Here is a 21747-nt window from a genome sequence, read left to right on the forward strand (position 1 = left end):
ACCCGCCCCCTCTCCTCAATTTGGTAAAAAAGAAAAAAGCTCATGCAAATTGAAAACGTGTGTTTTTCCACCTCCTCCACCACCCAGATACTCCTCTGTTCTCTGTTCCCGAGGACCCAGAGAATCATCGTCTCACTTTCATACTCACCACCACTCTCTGCCTGAAGTCCTTTAACCACAGATCCTGGATCAGATTCGTCTTGGTCCTCCTGCCGTCATCGCCAGACACAAGTGGTTCCTTTTGTGGCAACTTTCTAGCTCAAGACCCAAAATGGAAATTAGACGTTTTCCCGGGAAACTAGTACTTCTCCGGCAATTATTCGATTGAAATACTTTTGAAACGCGTTCCCGTTTGGGAAACCGTGCCATAAATTACATCTGTTCCGGCATCAGTGGATCTGAATGAGTTACAGCACCTCTATCTACTGTATATGTAATCCTATTGGATGTCCCTCCTTTTAACCCATTCTGACCGGGCACCCGTTTTGGTGTCGGCATCAGGTTATGCTTTAGCTATTTAAAAATAGCAGATCTACAAGCTCATATCGCGCCACCGAGTGGCGCGATACGAGCTTGTAGGTCTGCTATTTTTTTTTAAATCGAAGAACGACTGACATTTTTAGAATCTGATCTCAGGTCAGAATGGGTTAATCAGACCAGTGTGTGTCCAGTAGAAAACTCGTATGAATCTGATCTCAGGTCAGAATGGGTTAAACGCATGACCATCTCAACTCCACAGGTCAAACCATCTCATTTCTCAGAATGCCCCTCACCGCCAAATATGTCATTGTGATTTGTAAATGTATGCTGTTGTACACAGAATGTGGAAAGCAGAACATGTAGATCTGCGATTTCTGCTAAAGTCTTATACCCCGGATTTGAACCTGGTTTCCTGCAGAAATGTTTTACGATTATGCTAATACAGCCTGCTAAGAGGATACATTTAATCTTGACCATTAGGTAAACATTTGTGTCAGATCCTCGGGGACAAAGTGACGTTCCGGTGCACCGCCGCCATTCCGACTACATGGCTTGCGCGTGTGTTTTGGATTCATATTAGGTTTAGGGACAGGGTTAGTAATGTGGCGCGTCGGAATGGCGATGCGTCGGAAAATCGGGGCTTCGGAATGCCGGTGTGTAACCCAGATCCTGTGTCTAGCTGAGACATGACTCTAAATGTCTCAATAGAAGAGCAGGGAGACAAAATACTGAAAAATGGCAGAAAAAGATCCGATCCACTCAAGAAAACAACGTGAATTAAGCCGTTAGCATTTCAGTCAAATATGAAATACCTGCACATGGCTAGCTGTCGGATAATGGAGATAAGATGCATGCAGTTGGATTGATTGAATACTTTAACAGTTTGCAAAAAGTACAGCTGTACAGTTATATAATAATACTAAAAGGATAAAACCAGGCCCTGGGGGCTTAAGTTGTTTGCATTGTGGTCCTACGTATGTATTCAATTCATCCAGACATTTAAAGATATACAATAATACTATACAATAAATCATCGATACTAGAGACTTGTCTAGGTCCAGTTGTAAATTGCAGACGGGCACACTTTTTGATGGCTGTTGGTAGGTCACTCCACATTCTGATGGCATGATCGTAGAATGAATTCATCCCCATTTTGTGCCGAATCTGCGTGGGGATGAGATCAGTGGAGCTACCTCTGGTGTTGTGCCCGTGGGAGTTTCTCACTTTATTTAAACGGTGCATTTGTGTTTAATTGGTTGCGGAAGTAGTATGAAGAAATGGGATACCAAGACATTACTGTCTGTCTGTAGCACACCAAGGAAAGTCAGTCGGTCAGCCAGCTCACCTCGGCTCACAACATGTTGTACTGTGAGCTTGTAGATTACTGTATATCTGGTGCGGGACACCGGCGCGCAACAAAGTATTGAGCTAAATGCGTACCATAGCCACAGAAACTGGTTCTGCCAGTTTGCTAGAGAGGCAGAAGAGGACATTGTAAGAGACTGTGTGAGAGAGGTACAGATAGAGATCCGCTTGGACTCAAGAAGTAGCAGATATACAAGCTTGAAACCCATCGCTTTGCGCCACACTTCAAGCTAGTAGATCTGCTACTTTTGTATGATCAAGTATGGCATTTCATTTACAAAGAAAACACAGTGGTTTCTGCCCGACAGCAACGGTGTGTGTGTGTGTGTGTGTGTGTGTGTGTAGATAATCAGGACCCGTCATTGAACAGCCTATCGGTGATGAACGCCGCTGACCTCAGGAACAACATGGACTCCAGCTCGCGCTCGCAGCAGAGCGGCCAGGGCGGCTGGATCAACACGTACCCTCTGTCCAGTGGCGTGTCCACCACATCCAAGAAATCAGGTACAACGCTGAACGTTCAGTACAGGGCAGGGTCTGTTAACTTAACACACAGGTCACTCTTCTATGGTGGTTGTGGCTGAGTGAGAGCGGAGTAGAGAGGCCAATGGGCTATATGTACACACGCCATTTTGGAAAGAACTTGGGCCACTTCCCTACTTTCTTCACAGGTGTTACCGATGATACTAATGACAGCTCTGTTCCATTCTAGTCAAATAGAGTGTACCCAACTTGACGTGTCGGCAAAAAAACTGAAGGCTTTGCAGACGTGTCAAGTTGCAGCATGAGCGTCATTTCCATCCACCAGCTGTTTAAAAACCCAGAAGAGTCACCTGCTCTAGGCGGCATCTTGCCGCCTCTGTCACCAGTGGGTCTCAAAGTGTTCTCTCTCTCTCTCTCTCTGCTCCCATGCAGGTATGTCTAAGAAGAGTAACCGAGGGACCCAGCTTCACAAGTACTACATGAAACGAAGGACCTTGTTGCTGGCCTTACTGGTGAGTGAGGACATGGACAATTATGGATTTTTAATCATTTTTCATTCCTCACCGCTTTAAATATAGTAGTAATAGTTGGTTGCACAACCAAGTAAAGCATAAAGGGCCTTTTCCACACCAAGAATGATAACTGGTAAGATAACTATGCCGATATGATGTGAGCTATCTTATTTATTTATTACTGTGTACTTTACTTGGTGTGGGCATCCCTTAACTCTTAACTTAACACACACATCGTTGTGAGCTTGTAGATCAGCAATTTTCGGGGTGCACATCTAGGTTATAAATTATGCGTAAGTATTGTCAATTTACGCGCAATAGTGTTTTCTTTTTGTGTGTCTTACCACCACATTCAAACTCTGCAACGGTTTTCCTTCCCCTACATGCCTCTCTCTCTCTCTCTCTCTCTCTCTCTCTCTCTCTCTCTCTCTCTCTCTAACCATCTCTCTCTCAGGCCAGTGAGATTGAGCGTCTGACAACGTGGTACAACCCGCTCTCTGCGCACGAGCTGGACATCGCCACGGAGCAGTCGGTGGAGACCAGCATCGCCAACTGGAGGTCCAAATACATCAGTCTGACGGAGAAGCAGTGGAAGGACAACGTCAACCTGGCCTGGAGCATAGCACCGTACCTGGCCATGCAGCTGCCAGCCAGGTAGAATAGCACCGTACCTTGTGGCCATGCGCCTGCCAGCCAGGTAGCATAGCACCGTACCTGGTGGCCATGCAGCTGCCAGCCAGGTAGCATAGCTAGGGATGCACCGATCCGATACTCGTATCGGAGATCGGCGCTGATCCAGGCTAAAATTCTAGATCGGGTATCGGATCGGTGGCCGATCCATTATCCGATCCGATAATTATGTGTAATTACAGTATGAAAACAACTCTACCTCCTCTGTGACACAGCAGTGTAGTATTGACAGTATAACATGTGGAATGCAGCCAGGCTAGCCTGCGCACACATTAACCTGGTCTAATTGTTGCACAGTTATTTAATAAATAATTCAGTGCATTTATATCTGTGTTTGTTACATTTTGTTTTACAAAGTTGGGAAAGTAATGTTTAAGTCAAGCCTTGATGTTGCCTTACACAAAATAATGATTCCAGACTCCACACAGTGAGGCATACAGCTTAATAGGTTATTACGTTTCTTTGTGGGGGGTATCGGATCGGTACTCTGTATCGGCAGATACTGGACCCCCATGTATCGAAATCGGTATCGAATGCCAAAAAGCCGGATCGGTGCATCCCTAAGCATAGCACCGTAGCTTGTGACCAGAATCAGATGTGAGCGGTGCGTTGTGTGTGTGTGTGTGTGTGTGTATGTGTGTGTGAACCAGGTTTAAGAACGAGGCCATCGTTGCAGAGGTGACTAGACTAGTGAGACTGGACCCCGGAGCGGTGAGCGACGTACCCGAGGCTGTGAAGGTACGGCTGGCTTGACGAGGCTCACCACACTCTCTTACAATGCCACCTAATAATTCTCTTGTTTTTTGTCATTTGTTTTGTCATTTATTTTTATTTTTTAATATATATATATTTTTGAAAATGAAAAGCATCAGGGAAAGAACAAAAAGTATTACAAATAAATGGAAAAAGTGATAATAATAAAACACGGGTACCTCACGTATTAGGAGGGCAGTATCAAGTTTTTAAGGTTTGAAATAGGTTTGCATAGGGGGTGGGGCCGCTCAAATTAATATATGAATATCTAAATGCGTTGAGTTGCACCACTTGGTTCACACGGGTGTGATTTATTTTTAAAGAATGCATTCTCTGTGTAACCCCCTCCAGTTCCTGGTGACGTGGCACACCATCGATGCAGACTCTCCGGAGCTGAGCCACATCCTGTGCTGGGCTCCGGCAGACCCTCCCACCGGCCTGTCCTACTTCAGCAGCATGTACCCTCCTCATCCTCTCACCGCTCAGTATGGCGTCAAGGTGCTGCGCTCCTTTCCTCCTGTAAGTATGGACAGCTGTTGGATTCATTGAACACTCACATACAATAGTAGGGGGGCTCAATGATGTGATGGTAATACAACACTGCATGTGCAGTTGTGCACAATGCACAGCATCAAGCAGCGATTCAAGTTCTCAGTCGCCGCGACTGATTTCAGTCATTTGAATTTCATAGGAGTCAGCATGTCTTCTATGAAGCCGAAAAAGTCCATCTACGACACAGTTGTAAGCTTGTAGATGTTCAATCTTCCACAAAACCCTAATGCTAACAGATATATGGGGCAGCAGTGGCTGGAAGGGAACCGCAAGATTCCCAGTTCGATCCTGGGCTCCCCCAGAGTTAGTGTCGAAGTGTCCTTGAGCAAGACTCTGAACCCCTAATTGTTCCTGATGAGCAGGTGCCTTGCATGGTTTCCTCCGCCATCGGTGTATGAATGTGTGTGTGAATCTATGTAAAGCGCTTTGGATAAAAGCACTATATAAAATAGACCATTTACCATTTATTTTTCCATTTATATTTCATGTATGCAAAGCTTAAAGACTATGGGTCCTATTTTTGCCTATTCTTTTCCCTAAACTTCATTGCCTTTTTTTCTATTTCGAAAAACATTTTTAAATAGTCAATCTAAGCACGTTGACGCCGTTTCACAAATCACAGATTAGGACTTTGACTCATGACATTGCTTTGTCCATTATCAAGTTACGTGACATTTGATGCCATGGCGTGTACACGCCTTGGCTGAGCAGGCCTTCTATAGTGCCTCCAGAAGTATGCTGGAGTCACTGTGCCTTTTCATACAATGGAGAGCTATACATATTTGGCGGCCAAACCTGGCGGAAGACCTTCAATGATCTGTGGAAATTCAATCCAGTAAACTTCTAAAAGACCCGGATTTACTGCATGCTGTTGCATGGTGGGAGATCGTATCATTCTCTTTAGAGGATTCAACCACCACGGTGGTGATTTGTACCTCTTAGATGTGAGTCCTAGTCTGAAGACGTTAAAGCTAGCAGTTATTCAGTATGGTCGGAGCGGTCGGGACTCACACGTGGCGTCAGGTGGGAACTGGCATGCATGACTACTGATGGCAACCGATGAGTGCTCGCTGCCACAGTAGGCCTGCTAAAAATCACTTCTAGTTGAAGATGAAACTGAAGATGCCGCCGAAGTGATTTATTACCTCAGTCGTCGGTGTTGCACTGTGTTGAATAATATCTTCATACATTAAAACTGTACGGTCTATATTATAATGTGTAAGAGGAGAATAATCCTTGGCCTTATACAGTATGTTCTGACCACCTGAGTATTATAAAATCAAGACAGTGCAACAGGCTAGCGTGACATGCAGGCCTGGTATTGACAGCGTGGCCCCATGACACAACCTTCCCTCTGTCATGTGTATAACTAGTCTAATCTCGGCTTTTGGATTTATGTTTTAATGTACCTTTCCTATGAATTCATGAACATGTATCTTAGAAATACCTGCGTGTCTCTGTCTTTGTTTGCCTCAATGCCTGATGATCCAAAATACCTCCATAACTGATTGACTACCATCTTGGGGAGAGAGTTACAATTCTGAAAATTTATTTTTTAGAATGACATTAGCATATTTTACCCCTGTTGTCATGGCAGTGAGAAAATGATTGGATTTTTTTTTGCCTGGAATCCTATTGAATTGGATTACTTGACCCCAGAAATGTACACGAATTGACACAAATGTTATCATTATATCTCTAACAAAAGCAAAGATATGAGCTATGGCACTATGCTGTATATGGCGGCGGCCATTTTTTTAAACGCATATATTTTAGAAATGAAGAGTGATCTTATTTGTCTCTTTAGATAATTTCTTTCCTATTGCCAGGGAAAACTACATTTAAGTTTTAGGGGGTGAGGGGGTGGGAAGTTACCCTGTTTAAACGTATGTTTTCAAATGCGCCCAGTGGCGTGGGGTTTCCTCGTGCTAAATTCAGGGGCCCGCCTGCAGTTCTAGCTTTCACCACTACGTCTCGCAGCTTCAACATTGGCAAGTCTGTCTGGGGGCTTAGATGTATTGGTTGCAAATGGTGTGTGAATATTTCAGTAATGAAGGGTGTTGCAACTCGTATCTTTGGATAAATCTCTTCCTATAAGGTACTTCCATTACAAAGGGGACCTTTGTAGCATGACTTGAAGTTAACAGCTTAATTTTCCTCCTTAAATCTTCCACTGTCTTAAATTATACTAGAGCAGTGCCCGTGGGGCCTCTATAGCGGTGCCCGTTGGGCACATCGTTCCTACTTGGAACGATGCAAGTTGGAAATGCATGTCCCACGCCCCCACCCAGATATTTTGTCTGTGTCCCTTTTATGCCCGTATTTGGAGTTCTTTATCAGGCATGCCCAAATATGGAGTCTACAGTATGTAGGCTGAATGATGAATGATGTCAGATCAGGCCAGCTCCATATATGGACCCTGGGCATTCCGGGGCCCTGTTACAGAGCCCAGGCAGAGGTCTTTTTAGAGCGGTTCTGGACAACCGTGGGTCCGACCGACTCGACACCGGGCACTGCATCCCCTGCGGGCGTGTGGAACGTTTGTGTCGAATTTGAAGTCAGTGGGACAAACGGTTCAAGAGTTACGTGGATTACACACAGACATAGATGGATAGATAAGATTGCTTTCAGATACTGTAACGTTTCTTTCTCTTTAGGACGCCATCCTGTTCTATATCCCCCAGATCGTCCAGGCTCTCCGCTATGATAAGGTGATTAAAGATCGATGTTCACATACATACTGTACATCACACATACTGTACCATTTTAACATACGTTTAATATTAAGTTCAATCAACTGTTTGTTGCAGAGATGTCAGATAATATTGCCCCCCCCCCCCATTATCATCAGACGTTATATTAACTAAATTAAATGTAATATCGTAAAACATCAATATCGGTTTTCACATGCGTAATTCTATTTAAAAATTAGGCATAATGTGTTAATTCCATGACAGGTGATGTTGCTACCTGACCATTTGATATCGGAATCGGAAATTAAGAGTTGGACAATATTGTAAAATTGCATATCGGCAAAGTAAGCCAACATCCCTAGTTTGTATATTTTCAATATACAGAGATCTGCTATTTTCGAAGATTTGTATACATTTGAAAACTTGAAATGGGACAATGAGCACTTTTACTTTTGGTACTTTTAAAGTCCATTTTGATGCCAATACTTTTGTACTCGAGTACATTTTGAATTCCGGACTTTTACTTTTAACGGCGTACTCTTTTCTACATTGCAGTATTGCTACTTTTACTCAACATAAACGTAAAACATAAAACATACTTTTCCCCACCACCACCGTAGATGGGTTACGTGAGAGAGTACATCCTGTGGGCGGCCCAGACCTCTCAGCTGCTGGCCCACCAGTTCATCTGGAACATGAAGACCAACATCTACCTGGACGAGGAGGCGCACCACAAAGACCGTGAGACTACCTCTTTTTTAACCCATTTAGGGCCCGGTGTCGAAATAAAAAAATATCTTCTAAATCCTCCAGTTTTCTGAAATAAATATTTTCACGATAAAAAAAAAAATTGCAGATCTACAAGCTCGTATGAGCTTGTAGATCTGCTATTTTTCAATAGCTAAATTATAACATGATGTTTAAAACACCAAAATGGGTTCCCGCCTGACGAAAATAAAATAAAAACGAAGCCAAGATGACTAAAATTAAGACTAAATACTGTATATGTGGTAGAGGTTACGCATGCATAAAGTGAGTGGCAAATCGAGTGCCAAAGTGAGTTTAAAGGAGAATTCCATACTAAAAGGCTTTCTTACCTTTCTTTGTAGTTGTTACGTCCCCACCATAGACTGTAAAAAATATGGACAAAGCGTTCGCCGGGTCTAACATGGACGTAAAATGAAGCCTGTTATTCCTGCACTGTAAGTCGCCATCTTTCTAGATCCGTTTGGTACCAGCTGGCCATTGGCTGGCTCCGTTTTGGACCAGCTGGCCATTGGCTGCCCAGACAACGAGGCGGGACTTCCCCCCTTCTTCTCCGTTGGTTTTTATTTTGACTCGAGTGGGAGGGGAATCCCGATCATAGACTGTAACGGTAGCCACGCCCCTCAGAACATACGCGATGTTTTTTTTTCTTTATGGTCATTTTTTTAATTAATGGGACCATAATTTTCCAAAAAGAATATTATGACATTAGAAATGAGACTTTAAACTAGTGACTGGAAGAAGAAAGTATTCATGACCATGTTTATTAAGGTAATACAGTCTAGGTGAAGTTGGGCCAAAATACATGGGCCTCTATGGAGCTATGGGGCTTTTTGGGTCCAGTCCAGCGCCACAACAGGCCATTATATGAACTACCGATTTCAAATGAGGCTTCACGAAATATCTGGCTGACTGCCCCCCTGGTCCCCACCAAAGAGGTCCAGGTGTTATTTTGTGCAAAAGCTCCTTATTGGCTATTTCCCCTACCATGAGCCCTACATGAATTGCATTGAATTGAATGGGGCTATGGGGTGTTGTGCTAATTCGCTTATTTCCATCGCTCAAAATTATAATTTCTTTGTATATATCTTCTCTTCATAATGTAAATAATATCCCGAACGGCACACTTTACTACTTCTTTCGATGGAAATAAGCGAATTAGCATAACACCCCATAGCCCCATTCAATTCCCATTCAATGCAATGCAATTCATTGAGGGCTTATGGTAGGGAAAATAGCCAATAAGGAGTTTTTGCACAAAAAAACACCTGGACCTCTTTGGTGGGGACGTAACAACTACAAAGAAAGGTAAGAAAGATAAGAACGCATTCTAGCATGGAATTCTCCTTTAATGTCGTTTTTCATCATTTAATGCAATCAGATAGGACTTTTCTGTCGTTTTTTTGCCACTCAGTAGTCGTTCCCGCATAACTTCAGGGTATTTCAGGCCTACCTTCTATTGACAGTTTCGTCAACAGATAAAATCTAGACTAAAATGTTAGGGAGGGACTACTGGAGGAGAGATACTGTAGAGCTACAAAGAAACGTCATTTTATGTTTGGTTGCGCTCGGGTGTTGCACTCTCAAAATCAACGCTGGTTTCAGGCCGAGGTTACGGACACGTGTGCTGTGTTCATTTGGGAAATAAAATAAATATTCAATTTGGAGCTTGCGAAAAAGGCATGCCTCATCGGATTCTGGAAAAGCATAGCGGATCAGGATGGGATTTTGCGATATTTTCAGGGCGTGGCATAGTTTTAGTCACCATAGCTTGGTTTTTGTTTAGTTTTTATTTAGTTTTCATCAGTGAAAAAAGGTAGTTTGCGGATTTTTTTTTCATAGTTTTAACAAAATAGTCAACAAAATTTACACTGATCTGAGTTTAACTGTACATGTTTTTGTGTCTAGCCGACATTGGGGAGCTGTTGGAGCAGATGGTGGAGGAAATGACTGGTTCTCTGTCTGGTCCAGCAAAGGACTTCTACTCGCGAGAGTTTGACTTCTTCAACAAGATCACCAACGTGTCTGCCATCATCAAGTACGTTTGTTTCACACAGCAGTTTATGCCGGAGAGGTTCGGAAAGTTCGGAAAAAAGCTATTCTCCTAAATGCATTTTTTGGGTACGGCATGGAAAGTGGGGCATTTGCGTTTCTTTCACGATAGTAAAGAAATGCTGCATTCACATCTGGAGAGGTCTGTTTTTTTTACAGATGGGTAAAAGGGCGAGGGCTGAACCCACCATTGATGTCTGTGTCAATTTTAGGCATTACATTTAGTTTGATTTGGCTCCACAGATAAACATGGTGAAAGTAGCCGAACTACAAGCTCAACGCCTCACACTTCGAGACAATTGTAGACAATTTGGCCAATTTGGTATTAAAAAGTTCTTAAAGGTATATTCAGTGATTTCACTCAAAAAACCTTAGGTTTCGTTTTTGGCTGTGGGACCCAGCCTTTCGTCCAATCAGGATAGAGAGTCAAAAACGAAACCTAAGGTTTTTTGACCCCCAGGGGTTAACTGGGGACAGGGAGGAACTCTTTATATGGTCAGCACACTCTATAGTAGGGAGGATTATCACAACAAAACAAAAAAATAACTGATATTTGAATTAAGTGAAATCACTGAATATACCTTTAAAGGTCACATTAGAAATGAATGGTTTGTTTAGGGTTGAGTAAGAAAACAATGTTGCACATTAAGCTAATTGTCTGGGGACCGCCCAAAATTAATTTGGGATCCCCTGGGGGTCCAGATTAGCCTGGTAAACCTCGCTAGACAAAGATTTAATTCTGCTCGCAGAATGAATGAAATGTTTTCAAGAGGGAGGGGTTTACCAAGCTAGGTCCAGATGGAAATAACAACTATTCTGGATATTTGATATGTGTCCCTGGTGTTTAATTTAAAATGTAATTATTTTCAGACCCATTCCAAAGGGTGATGAGAGGAAGCGAGCCTGTCTCAAGGCCCTGGCAGAAATCAAAGTTCAGCCAGGTAACCATACTTCTCATAAGTCTGATAAATATCCACATGTTATTTTCACAGATCCCTATGTAATGCGCTACATCGCACCATGCTTCAAGCGTGTAGATCTGCTATTTTGGATACGTTTGTGTCACGTTGTAGTATGATCAAGTAGAGTATAAAAATAAAACTCATTCAAATATGGAGATGCCCAACAACAACAACACTATAATGCCATTGAAACTCTTCTGTGCATGAACCACTTTGGTGTGTCTGTCTTGTCTCTAGGCTGCTATCTCCCCAGCAACCCAGAAGCCATAGTCCTGGACATCGACTACAAGTCTGGAACCCCTATGCAGAGGTAAGCTCACATGTTGTTGGCTCTTGTGTTAGGCTGCTTGATCACACAACAAGTCCTTTTGGATTTCATAGAAGCCATGCATGTATTGTCCTCTATGGTAGCATGTTGCGCAGCAATAGTTGCCGATCTACAAGCTCTCAACGCGTCTGTGATGCATAGGCTATGTTTGGTTATAATATTAAGATTAGAGCATTTTAGCGGGCCAAACTAGCAATGTGTTCAGAAGCCTAATGGTCTCTTATAATTTTCAATAAAGCAAAGGTTAAAGCCTCGGTCCTTGAATTCTTCACCTGGTTGGCAGTATGTACTGTAGAACAGCAGGAACAATTGGGTACTAAAACATCATCATTTTACATATTGTGTTAATTGTTTAGGAATCAGCGCTAGTGTGGAGGACTTCTTTCACACATTAGGACATGGCCATACAAATAGTTTTCAGCCGTGAGAGAAAACATTTTCCTTTAATCCACGTGTTCCCGTCATGCAGTGCGGCCAAAGCTCCCTACCTGGCTAAGTTCAAGGTGAAGCGTTGCGGGGTGAGTGAGCTGGAGAAGGAGGGCATGCGCTGTACCTCGGACTCTCTGGAAGACTCCGAGGAGAACACAGACGCAGCGCGCAGGGTCATCTGGCAGGCGGCCATCTTTAAAGTGGGCGATGACTGCAGACAGGTATACTTCAATCCTCACTTCTCTCATCGTACATCATTTTGTTCTCAAACTGGGCGTCCCCAAATTATTTGGGGGCGGGGGGGGGGGGGGGGGGGGTCCTCAAATGACTAGCTTAAAGGGATAGTTCCCTATATGGAGACACAAGGTGTTACCGATGATACTAATGAAGGCTCTGTCTGTTCCACTCTGGTTTGAGTGGTGCAACCACTCCAAAGAACAGCAACGTCACTATGGGACTATGTGACTATGTTTAGAGTACCAGTAGGGGCAAAAGTGGCGCTGTTGTGCCAGAAACCGAGATAGTATTGCACTGTTGCCTGCTAATTAGAGAGAGAGAGAGGCAGGGGGAGAGGGGAGGGGGGAGTTGCACCACTCAGTTCACACAGGTGTGATTTCTTTTCTTTATCCTTCATTTACCCAGGGTAGTAGCTGAGCACAAGTGCTCATTTTCAGCAACGCCCTACAGACAGACACACACACACACACACACACACACACACACACACACACACACACACTAATGTAATGTAACTATTGTGCATGTTGGCTCACTGGAAACACTCTGCTACCCCAATGGAGTCCAAATGGCCCAGTATGGGAGTGTAAAGGGAAGCAGCCCGGAAGTAGGAAGAGTTATTATGTGTGCATAGAACCCATTGCTACTTACTGTCTGTCTCGCTCACGCCCTCTACAGGACATGCTGGCTCTGCAGATCATCGGTCTGTTCAAGAACATCTTCCAGCTGGTGGGACTGGACCTGTTCGTCTTCCCTTACAGAGTGGTGGCCACCGCGCCGGGGGTAAGGAGAACGCTATGTGTCAGCATAGTACATGTTTTAGTACCGCCCCGGGGGTAAGAAGATGGTTATATAAAAATATAAGTCTGTACACTAACTTTGCAAAGCTCCCACTTGGGACAGACTGTTGGGACAGTCTATAATCATGTCCCAACATGTCTGTCGGGACAGGATTATAGGCTGATTCAGGGTACATGTGCTTTGGTCTGGATTTCTACTTTATCTGTGGTGTGTTCTCCAATGTACAGAATGATGATGCTTATGATGTACCGGTTTGTGTTTCAGTGTGGCGTGATTGAGTGCATCCCAGACTGCAAGTCTCGGGACCAGCTGGGCAGACAGACTGACTTCGGCATGTACGACTACTTCAGGAACCAGTACGGAGACGAGTCCACCCTGGCCTTTCAGAAGGTGTGGAAAGTATTATCAATCACCTCTAAGCCCAAACCTGTACCCTCTGAAGCCACTTGCACACCAAGTCACACTAAGTCCGGGCTTCTCAGAGTGGGTGCCTTGAAGCAAATCCAGGGGTGCCTCAGAATACTTTGATAATCCATCAATGACACTTCAGTTTAAACCACTTGGAGCCTTTATGCTTAGTAAAACAGACCCGAGTTAAACTGTACTTGATGCGTTGTTTTTCAGCCTACAGGCTACAGTACACCAATAAGTCTCTTCACCAAAGCTTGTAGATCAGCTATTTGTGGTGAATGTTCCTCCCAGAATATGAATGCTGTGGTTTAAGTGGTTAAACAGCAACTATAAAAGTTATTTTCAGCCTGTCTTATAATGGGAACACAATATTCTCTCCATAGGTACCGTTAATACGCACACGCACACACAAAGATCATAAATAATTATATAAAATATAAAAGAAAACATGTACATAATGTACATATACATGTGTCTTGTCCTTTTTTCTTTATTTTGTAAAAGGGTAGGCGAAATAAGCTATGGCTTCAGGCCTATACCTTTTCCTGGTATTACATATGAAATCTAAACTTTAAGTTACTACAACATTTACAGACTTATGCATTTGCTACGACCCCCGGTGTCTAAAGACCTTAAATCATGTGTACTAACTGTCATCCTATCTTCCGACAGGCACGCTATAACTTCATCCGCAGTATGGCAGCCTACAGTCTGCTGCTGTTCCTTCTGCAGATCAAAGACAGACACAATGGAAACATCATGCTGGACAGCAAGGGCCATCTCATCCATATAGGTACTGTACATTATTACAGCAAGGGCCATCTGATCCATATACTGTACATTATTACAGCAAGGGCCATCTGATCCATATACTGTACTGTACATTATTACAGCAAGGGCCATCTGATCCATATACTGTACATTATTACAGCAAGGGCCATCTGATCCATATACTGTACATTATTACAGCAAGGGCCATCTGATCCATATACTGTACATTATTACAGCAAGGGCCATCTGATCCATATACTGTACATTATTACAGCAAGGGCCATCTGATCCATATACTGTACATTATTACAGCAAGGGCCATCTGATCCATATACTGTACATTATTACAGCAAGGGCCATCTGATCCATATACTGTACATTATTACAGCAAAGGCCATCTGATCCATATAGGTACTGTACATTATTACAGAAAGGGCCATCTGATCCATATAGGTACTGTACATTATTACAGCAAGGGCCATCTCATCCATATAGGTACTGTACATTATTACAGCAAGGGCCATCTCATCCATATACTGTACATTATTACAGCAAGGGCCATCTGATCCATATACTGTACTGTACATTATTACAGCAAGGGCCATCTCATCCATATACTGTACATTATTACAGCAAGGGCCATCTGATCCATATACTGTACATTATTACAGCAAGGGCCATCTGATCCATATACTGTACATTATTACAGCAAGGGCCATCTCATCCATATAGGTACTGTACATTATTACAGCAAGGGCCATCTGATCCATATACTGTACATTATTACAGCAAGGGCCATCTGATCCATATAGGTACTGTACATTATTACAGCAAGGGCCATCTGATCCATATAGGTACTGTACATTATTACAGCAAGGGCCATCTGATCCATATACTGTACATTATTACAGCAAGGGCCATCTCATCCATATACTGTACATTATTACAGCAAGGGCCATCTCATCCATATAGGTACTGTACATTATTACAGCAAGGGCCATCTCATCCATATACTGTACATTATTACAGCAAGGGCCATCTGATCCATATAGGTACTGTACATTATTACAGCAAGGGCCATCTGATCCATATACTGTACATTATTACAGCAAGGGCCATCTCATCCATATACTGTACATTATTACAGCAAGGGCCATCTGATCCATATACTGTACATTATTACAGCAAGGGCCATCTCATCCATATAGGTACTGTACATTATTACAGCAAGGACCATCTCATCCATATAGGTACTGTACATTATTACAGCAAGGGCCATCTGATCCATATACTGTACATTATTACAGCAAGGACCATCTCATCCATATAGGTACTGTACATTATTACAGCAAGGGCCATCTGATCCATATACTGTACATTATTACAGAAAGGGCCATCTGATCCATATACTGTACATTATTACAGAAAGGGCCATCTGATCCATATACTGTACATTATTACAGCAAAGGCCATCTGATCCATATACTGTACATTATTACAGCAAAGGCCATCTCATCCATATAGGTACTGTACATTATTACAGCAAAGGCCATCTGATCCATATACTGTACATTATTACAGCAAGGGCCATCTGATCCATATACTGTACATTATTACAGCAAGGGCCATCTGATCCATATACTGTACATTATTACAGCAAGGGCCATCTGATCCATATACTGTACATTATTACAGCAAGGGCCATCTGATCCATATACTGTACATTATTACAGCAAGGGCCATCTGATCCATATACTGTACATTATTACAGCAAAGGCCATCTGATCCATATACTGTACATTATTACAGCAAAGGCCATCTGATCCATATACTGTACATTATTACAGCAAGGGCCATCTGATCCATATACTGTACATTATTACAGCAAGGGCCATCTGATCCATATACTGTACATTATTACAGCAAGGGCCATCTGATCCATATACTGTACATTATTACAGCAAGGGCCATCTTATCCATATACTGTACATTATTACAGCAAGGGCCATCTCATCCATATACTGTACATTATTACAGCAAGGGCCATCTGATCCATATAGGTACTGTACATTATTACAGCAAGGGCCATCTGATCCATATACTGTACATTATTACAGAAAGGGCCATCTGATCCATATACTGTACATTATTACAGCAAGGGCCATCTGATCCATATAGGTACTGTACATTATTACAGCAAGGGCCATCTGATCCATATACTGTACATTATTACAGAAAGGGCCATCTCATCCATATAGGTACTGTACATTATTACAGCAAGGGCCATCTGATCCATATACTGTACATTATTACAGCAAGGGCCATCTCATCCATATACTGTAGGTACTGTACATTATTACAACAAGGGCCATCTCATCCATATAGGTACTGTACATCACAGCAAGGGTACTTTCATCCATTTATGTAAAACAAGTAACGCCATCATGGCCAACCATAATATATTTTAGTCGACTAAATCAACTAGATTTTGTCGACTAAAATGTTATGGTATTTTGTTGACTAAAACTAGACAAAAACAAATCTGATGACTAAAACGTAATCAAAATCAACTGTGTGTGTGTGCGTGTGTGCGTGCATGTGTGTGTGTGTGTGTGTGCGTGCGTAGACTTTGGCTTCATGTTTGAGAGCTCTCCTGGGGGTAACCTGGGCTGGGAGCCAGACATCAAGCTGACCGATGAGATGGTGATGATAATGGGCGGGAAGATGGAGGCCACGCCCTTCAAGTGGTTCATGGAGATGTGTGTCCGAGGATACCTGGCTGTACGGTGAGATCTGTTAGACCGACGTATCGGCTGCATATTGGTATCTGTGGTGAGATCTGTTAGACCGACGTATCGGCTGCATATTGGTATCTGTGGTGAGACCTGTTAGACCGACGTATCGGCTGCATATTGGTATCTGTGGTGAGATCTGTTAGACCGACGTATCGGCTGCATATTGGTATCTGTGGTGAGATCTGTTAGACCGACGTATCGGCTGCATATTGGTATCTGTGGTGAGATCTGTTAGACCGTATCGGCTGCATATTGGTATCTGTGGTGAGATCTGTTGGACCGACGTATCGGCTGCATATTGGTATCTGTGGTGAGATCTGTTAGACCGACGTATCGGCTGCATATTGGTATCTGTGGTGAGATCTGTTAGACCGATGTATCGGCTGCATTTTGGTATCTGTGGTGAGATCTGTTAGACCGACGTATCGATATTGGTATCTGTGGTGAGATCTGTTAGACCGATGTATCGGCTGCATATTGGTATCTGTGGTGAGATCTGTTAGACCGACGTATCGGCTGCATATTGGTATCGGCCGTACGGTGAGATCTGTTAGACCGACGTATCGGCTGCATATTCGTATCGGCCAAAATAAATTGCTGGTTAAAGTTACAGGAGTTTTTACTCTTTGGTGATATGTAAAATGTGAAAAGTAAGCTTACCATAATCACAGTAAACATTATCATGTCCTTCTTTTTTAACCAGTCACTTTGTGTGTGTCACTGTGTCAGCTTACATTCTTTAATGTTACTTGCATTCCCTGGCACAAAAGGGGGAACGCCAAAAACAAAATGCTAACTTGCTAAACATTGTTGTTGACATCATGTGTGTCCTGTGTCTCTCAGGCCTTACATGGATGCAGTGGTTTCTCTAGTCACTCTCATGTTGGACACCGGACTGCCTTGTTTCAGGGGACAAACCATTAAACTCCTCAAGTAAGTAGTACAATACAACTGTATGCATGTGCATGTGCGTGTTACTGTAGAGCGAATGGTTCACACACCTGTGATCAAAACAAATCTGTTGGCAGCGTTGATGAAAGACTGATAAGAATCCAAGCCAGTGTTAATTTTGTTGACTTAAAAGTCTAAGGTTTTTTATATTTATTCGACTAAGACTAGACTAAGACTAAACAATTACAGGTGACTAAATAGGATTCAAACTAAATGGCGTGTTACTCTAAAGACTAAGACTAAATCAGAATTTGCTGTAAAAATGAACAAGCGATAGTTGGAGCAGGAGCAACTCTCTCTGTCTCTCTCTCACCAAAAAGTGGAAGAGCCAATCGGCGTCTGTGCTCATGGCCCTGTGATTGACGCACACGGATTGGCTCTTCCATCACGCGAGCGCGTCTTGCACCGAGAATAGCAGACCCACAAGCTCAGTCTAGGCCGTTCTCTTCTCGGGACACGTGACGCCATCGCGCAACAAAGTATAAATGGGGCTTTAGTGGACACAGACGACATTATGTTTATTTTCCAGAGGACGGTTCAACCCTCAGATGAGTGAGAAGGAAGCGGCAGCCTACATCATCAAAATCATACAGAGCTGTTTCCTTAGCAGCAGGTAAGATACACAAGTCCTTTTATCTTTACTGAGTGAGTGTTCAATTTCACTGTTTCTGTTTAAGCTCCTATTACGGCAGTGAGCTGTGGCATTGACACTGGAATACTAAATATCACACTCATGTGAAGTGAGGGGCGCTCTTATCATCACACATCATCATACATCATCTCATTCCGGCCAATCAGATTTTGCGTCCTCATCTTTGTCTTCAATGTTCGTGTTTATGCAATGTCTGTGTTTACACAAACACTCAAAGCTGGCCATTCATTATCAATGGCATTCATTGTTTGCGTTTACACAAACCCTCAAAGCTGCATACAGTAGAAGGGGCTAGGGCCCCTCAATAACAAAATATCCAAGAGCACAACATATAGATATTTCCTGTCTTTGAGTAGGAGAAACAAAAACATAGTCGTATTTTCTTTTCTGAAGCTGCTTGCAGATTGGAAAACGGATGAGAAAATATTAGTTTTGCATTGTTTTTCCTTTCTTCAACAGGAGCAAAACGTACGACATGCTCCAGTATTACCAGAACCAGATTCCATACTGAAGATCTTCCGGGGGTAGTCGTCCTCCTCTCTACTAACCCTTCACACGCTGTACAGAACACACCAGAACAGGAACCGCACAGTTGTTTCTGGTCCAACGTTGGGAAGGTTCTTCTAGGTCGCAGAGTGCACAGTCAAATCATCATCAGTGTTTAACCCCAGCGGTCCATTTGGTACCCCTATCGGAGTTAGAAATGGATCAAAAACACAGACAATGTCAACTGCGTACTGGAGGTACTTTACAATGTCATCCTGGTCTTCCCGATTTAAAAAAAGAAAGGAAAAAGAACCCTCACAAAGTAGGACTAAATAACCACTGGTAAAATTGCGTTCAAACTGCCTCCTTACAATAATTTCACACTTTGTCGCTGTTAATCTGACATTATCCTCCAGCGCAGTTTGATTGTTATGAAATTCTGTATAAAGTGTAGAGGATTAAAAGAAAAACAGGAAAAACAAAAAACAATCATGTTACGGGTGATACGTGTAACTTGTAACATAATTCAAGTTTGTCAAAGAACCACTTGACTATCACAGAACGGAAAATATGTTTATTAAGTGATGTTTTCGCTGGTGATATTCTGATAGCAAGTCATTACTAGAGAGTGTTTGTTTTGTCTTTTTTTTTGTTGTAAAATTACGTTTTCAGGTGGTGCGGACACCGATCTTTGTACGATATCAGGAGAGAGAACAACCTCACAAAGAGCATTCATTTATCTCCTTACATTTTCATAAAGTTCTGTTTTCTTTTAGTGTATTATTAAGTACTTCCAATTTCACTTGTTTTATATCCTGTATAGGCCTATCCTTGTTACTGAATTGAGGTCTCTCTCCTGAATGGACAAAATTGGTATCGCGATCTGAAAATGTTCTCTTTTACTAAAGAGTTGGAGAAATGGTCAGGACTATTGTTAACGAATAATCACTCTAATATGGCAATTACTACTATTAGAATGTAGAGCTACTTAACGCTTACTTTAACAAGAAGACATATCACTTGCACGCCCTTTTATAGCTTTTAGTTTATCGTCATTAGCTTTGTTGTTTACTTTTTGTCATTAATCTGTGACAAAAAGTTGTTAATTTGTCACACAACAGAAGCCTACTCCAGGGGTCTTCAACAACAGGGGGCCCGGGATCCCTAGTGTTGTCCTCAGAGGTACTACAGGGAACCCTAGCGTCCCTATTCTGGGTGGAACATTGGGGGGGGGGAGGAGGAGGAGAAGATCAAGTATTGAGGGTCTAAGTGGTTAACTGTCTGAAAATGCACATCATCGACGTGGATCTGCAACAGAACTTTATACAATACGTAGTGGGAGGTCCCTGCATCATCTCTCGCAAGGGGTCCTTGTTCTGAACAGTGTTGAAGACCACTGGCCTACACAGACAGCTGTGTCACAGTTTAGGTAAGGTTGACCATGAGGCGACTAGTCGTTATTACATATATTTTTTGTTTGTTTAATGCAGTTTCCAGTATATTGTTATTTATAATGATGCTGTCATTCACTTTTAAGCACTTTATATATAATATCTTTGTATTACACTTAGAACCGGAGTCCCTCAGGGCTCTATGCTAGCGACTTGTCTGTTTTCGATCGACATCAGTGGTTTTCAACCCTTTTCATCATATCGAGGTCCATTATTTTTTTTCGCCATTTGAGCCACGGAACCACCATTTGATGAGATTTAATCTCTTGGACCCAAAAGTAAAGGATAGTTTATCGTTGGATAAGATGTTGTCCACAATTCCATGCTGTATTGGTACAATAGGAGAGATGACAGGCAAACATTTTACACTCAAGCGTTAATGATCTACAAGCTTGAAAACCACTGATCGACATCAAATATCTTCGCAGGAAAATCTACATGCTCACGATACGTCGCTTTTGGGTGTATAAGGAAATACTAAGCGTACCTAGCATATGTCCTTGTCGTATACCCCGGTCAACTACCTATATAGGATTTCAGTGGTTAATTATCTCCAATTTAGTCGAGTACACAATCAATTTTCTTCTTTCCAGTTTACATATAAAGCGTATTGATCAAATCAAATACAATTATTATATAATTTCTAATCGCATGACTATCAAAAGTTATCATGCCACCTTTGTTTTGGTAACGATGGAACAAAACGTATTGTCGTTGTCGGGCGGAAACCTCTTATCTCCATATTCTCGTTTAGTTTTTTTTACTAAACGAATGACCTACTACTTGATACCCGCTGAAACGCGTCGCGTCGATTTTGTCCACAATTCCATGCTGTGTTGATGATGGGTACATAGGGCTATATAGTTGTCAGACCTCTCTCTAATGGAGATCCTTTAATACACATAAACATGGGAGAGAAAACAGGCAAACGATCAAAATAACAATTCTTCTACATTCCCTATAGACTTCTTGTAAATGAAGTATAAAGTTTAACAATAATTTAACTCTTTGAGAGTGTAAAATGTCCATTTGGTTTCATTTTACACTCGAGTTAAAGATCTATAAGGATCCATTTATTTACCACCAACTCTCCATTTAGCTGGGGACCACCTGGAGACCACCTGGAAC

At 42.5% G+C, this 21747-nt stretch overlaps 1 protein-coding gene across 2 annotated transcripts in view; it reads left to right on the forward strand.

Moving 5' to 3' along the window:
- Positions 1 to 19581, forward strand: part of pi4kaa (phosphatidylinositol 4-kinase, catalytic, alpha a) — a 51432-nt gene extending 31851 nt beyond the window's left edge. For both annotated transcript variants that reach the window (XM_083793869.1, XM_083793870.1), the window contains exons 37-54: positions 2191 to 2349; positions 2761 to 2840; positions 3295 to 3494; positions 4181 to 4268; positions 4635 to 4802; positions 7493 to 7546; positions 8149 to 8269; positions 10202 to 10331; positions 11216 to 11286; positions 11545 to 11617; positions 12105 to 12285; positions 12980 to 13084; positions 13367 to 13492; positions 14186 to 14306; positions 16911 to 17070; positions 17923 to 18012; positions 18560 to 18643; positions 19142 to 19581. In XM_083793869.1, the coding sequence (XP_083649995.1) occupies positions 2191 to 2349; positions 2761 to 2840; positions 3295 to 3494; positions 4181 to 4268; positions 4635 to 4802; positions 7493 to 7546; positions 8149 to 8269; positions 10202 to 10331; positions 11216 to 11286; positions 11545 to 11617; positions 12105 to 12285; positions 12980 to 13084; positions 13367 to 13492; positions 14186 to 14306; positions 16911 to 17070; positions 17923 to 18012; positions 18560 to 18643; positions 19142 to 19193 (2063 nt within the window). In that variant the 3' untranslated portion in view covers positions 19194 to 19581. The remainder of the gene's footprint in view (positions 1 to 2190; positions 2350 to 2760; positions 2841 to 3294; positions 3495 to 4180; positions 4269 to 4634; positions 4803 to 7492; positions 7547 to 8148; positions 8270 to 10201; positions 10332 to 11215; positions 11287 to 11544; positions 11618 to 12104; positions 12286 to 12979; positions 13085 to 13366; positions 13493 to 14185; positions 14307 to 16910; positions 17071 to 17922; positions 18013 to 18559; positions 18644 to 19141) is intronic.
- The last annotated feature ends 2166 nt before the right edge of the window (positions 19582 to 21747 follow it).

The sequence above is a fragment of the Protomyctophum parallelum genome (genome assembly GCF_964188405.1).
Source record: "Protomyctophum parallelum genome assembly, chromosome: 21".
Taxonomy (NCBI): domain Eukaryota; kingdom Metazoa; phylum Chordata; class Actinopteri; order Myctophiformes; family Myctophidae; genus Protomyctophum; species Protomyctophum parallelum.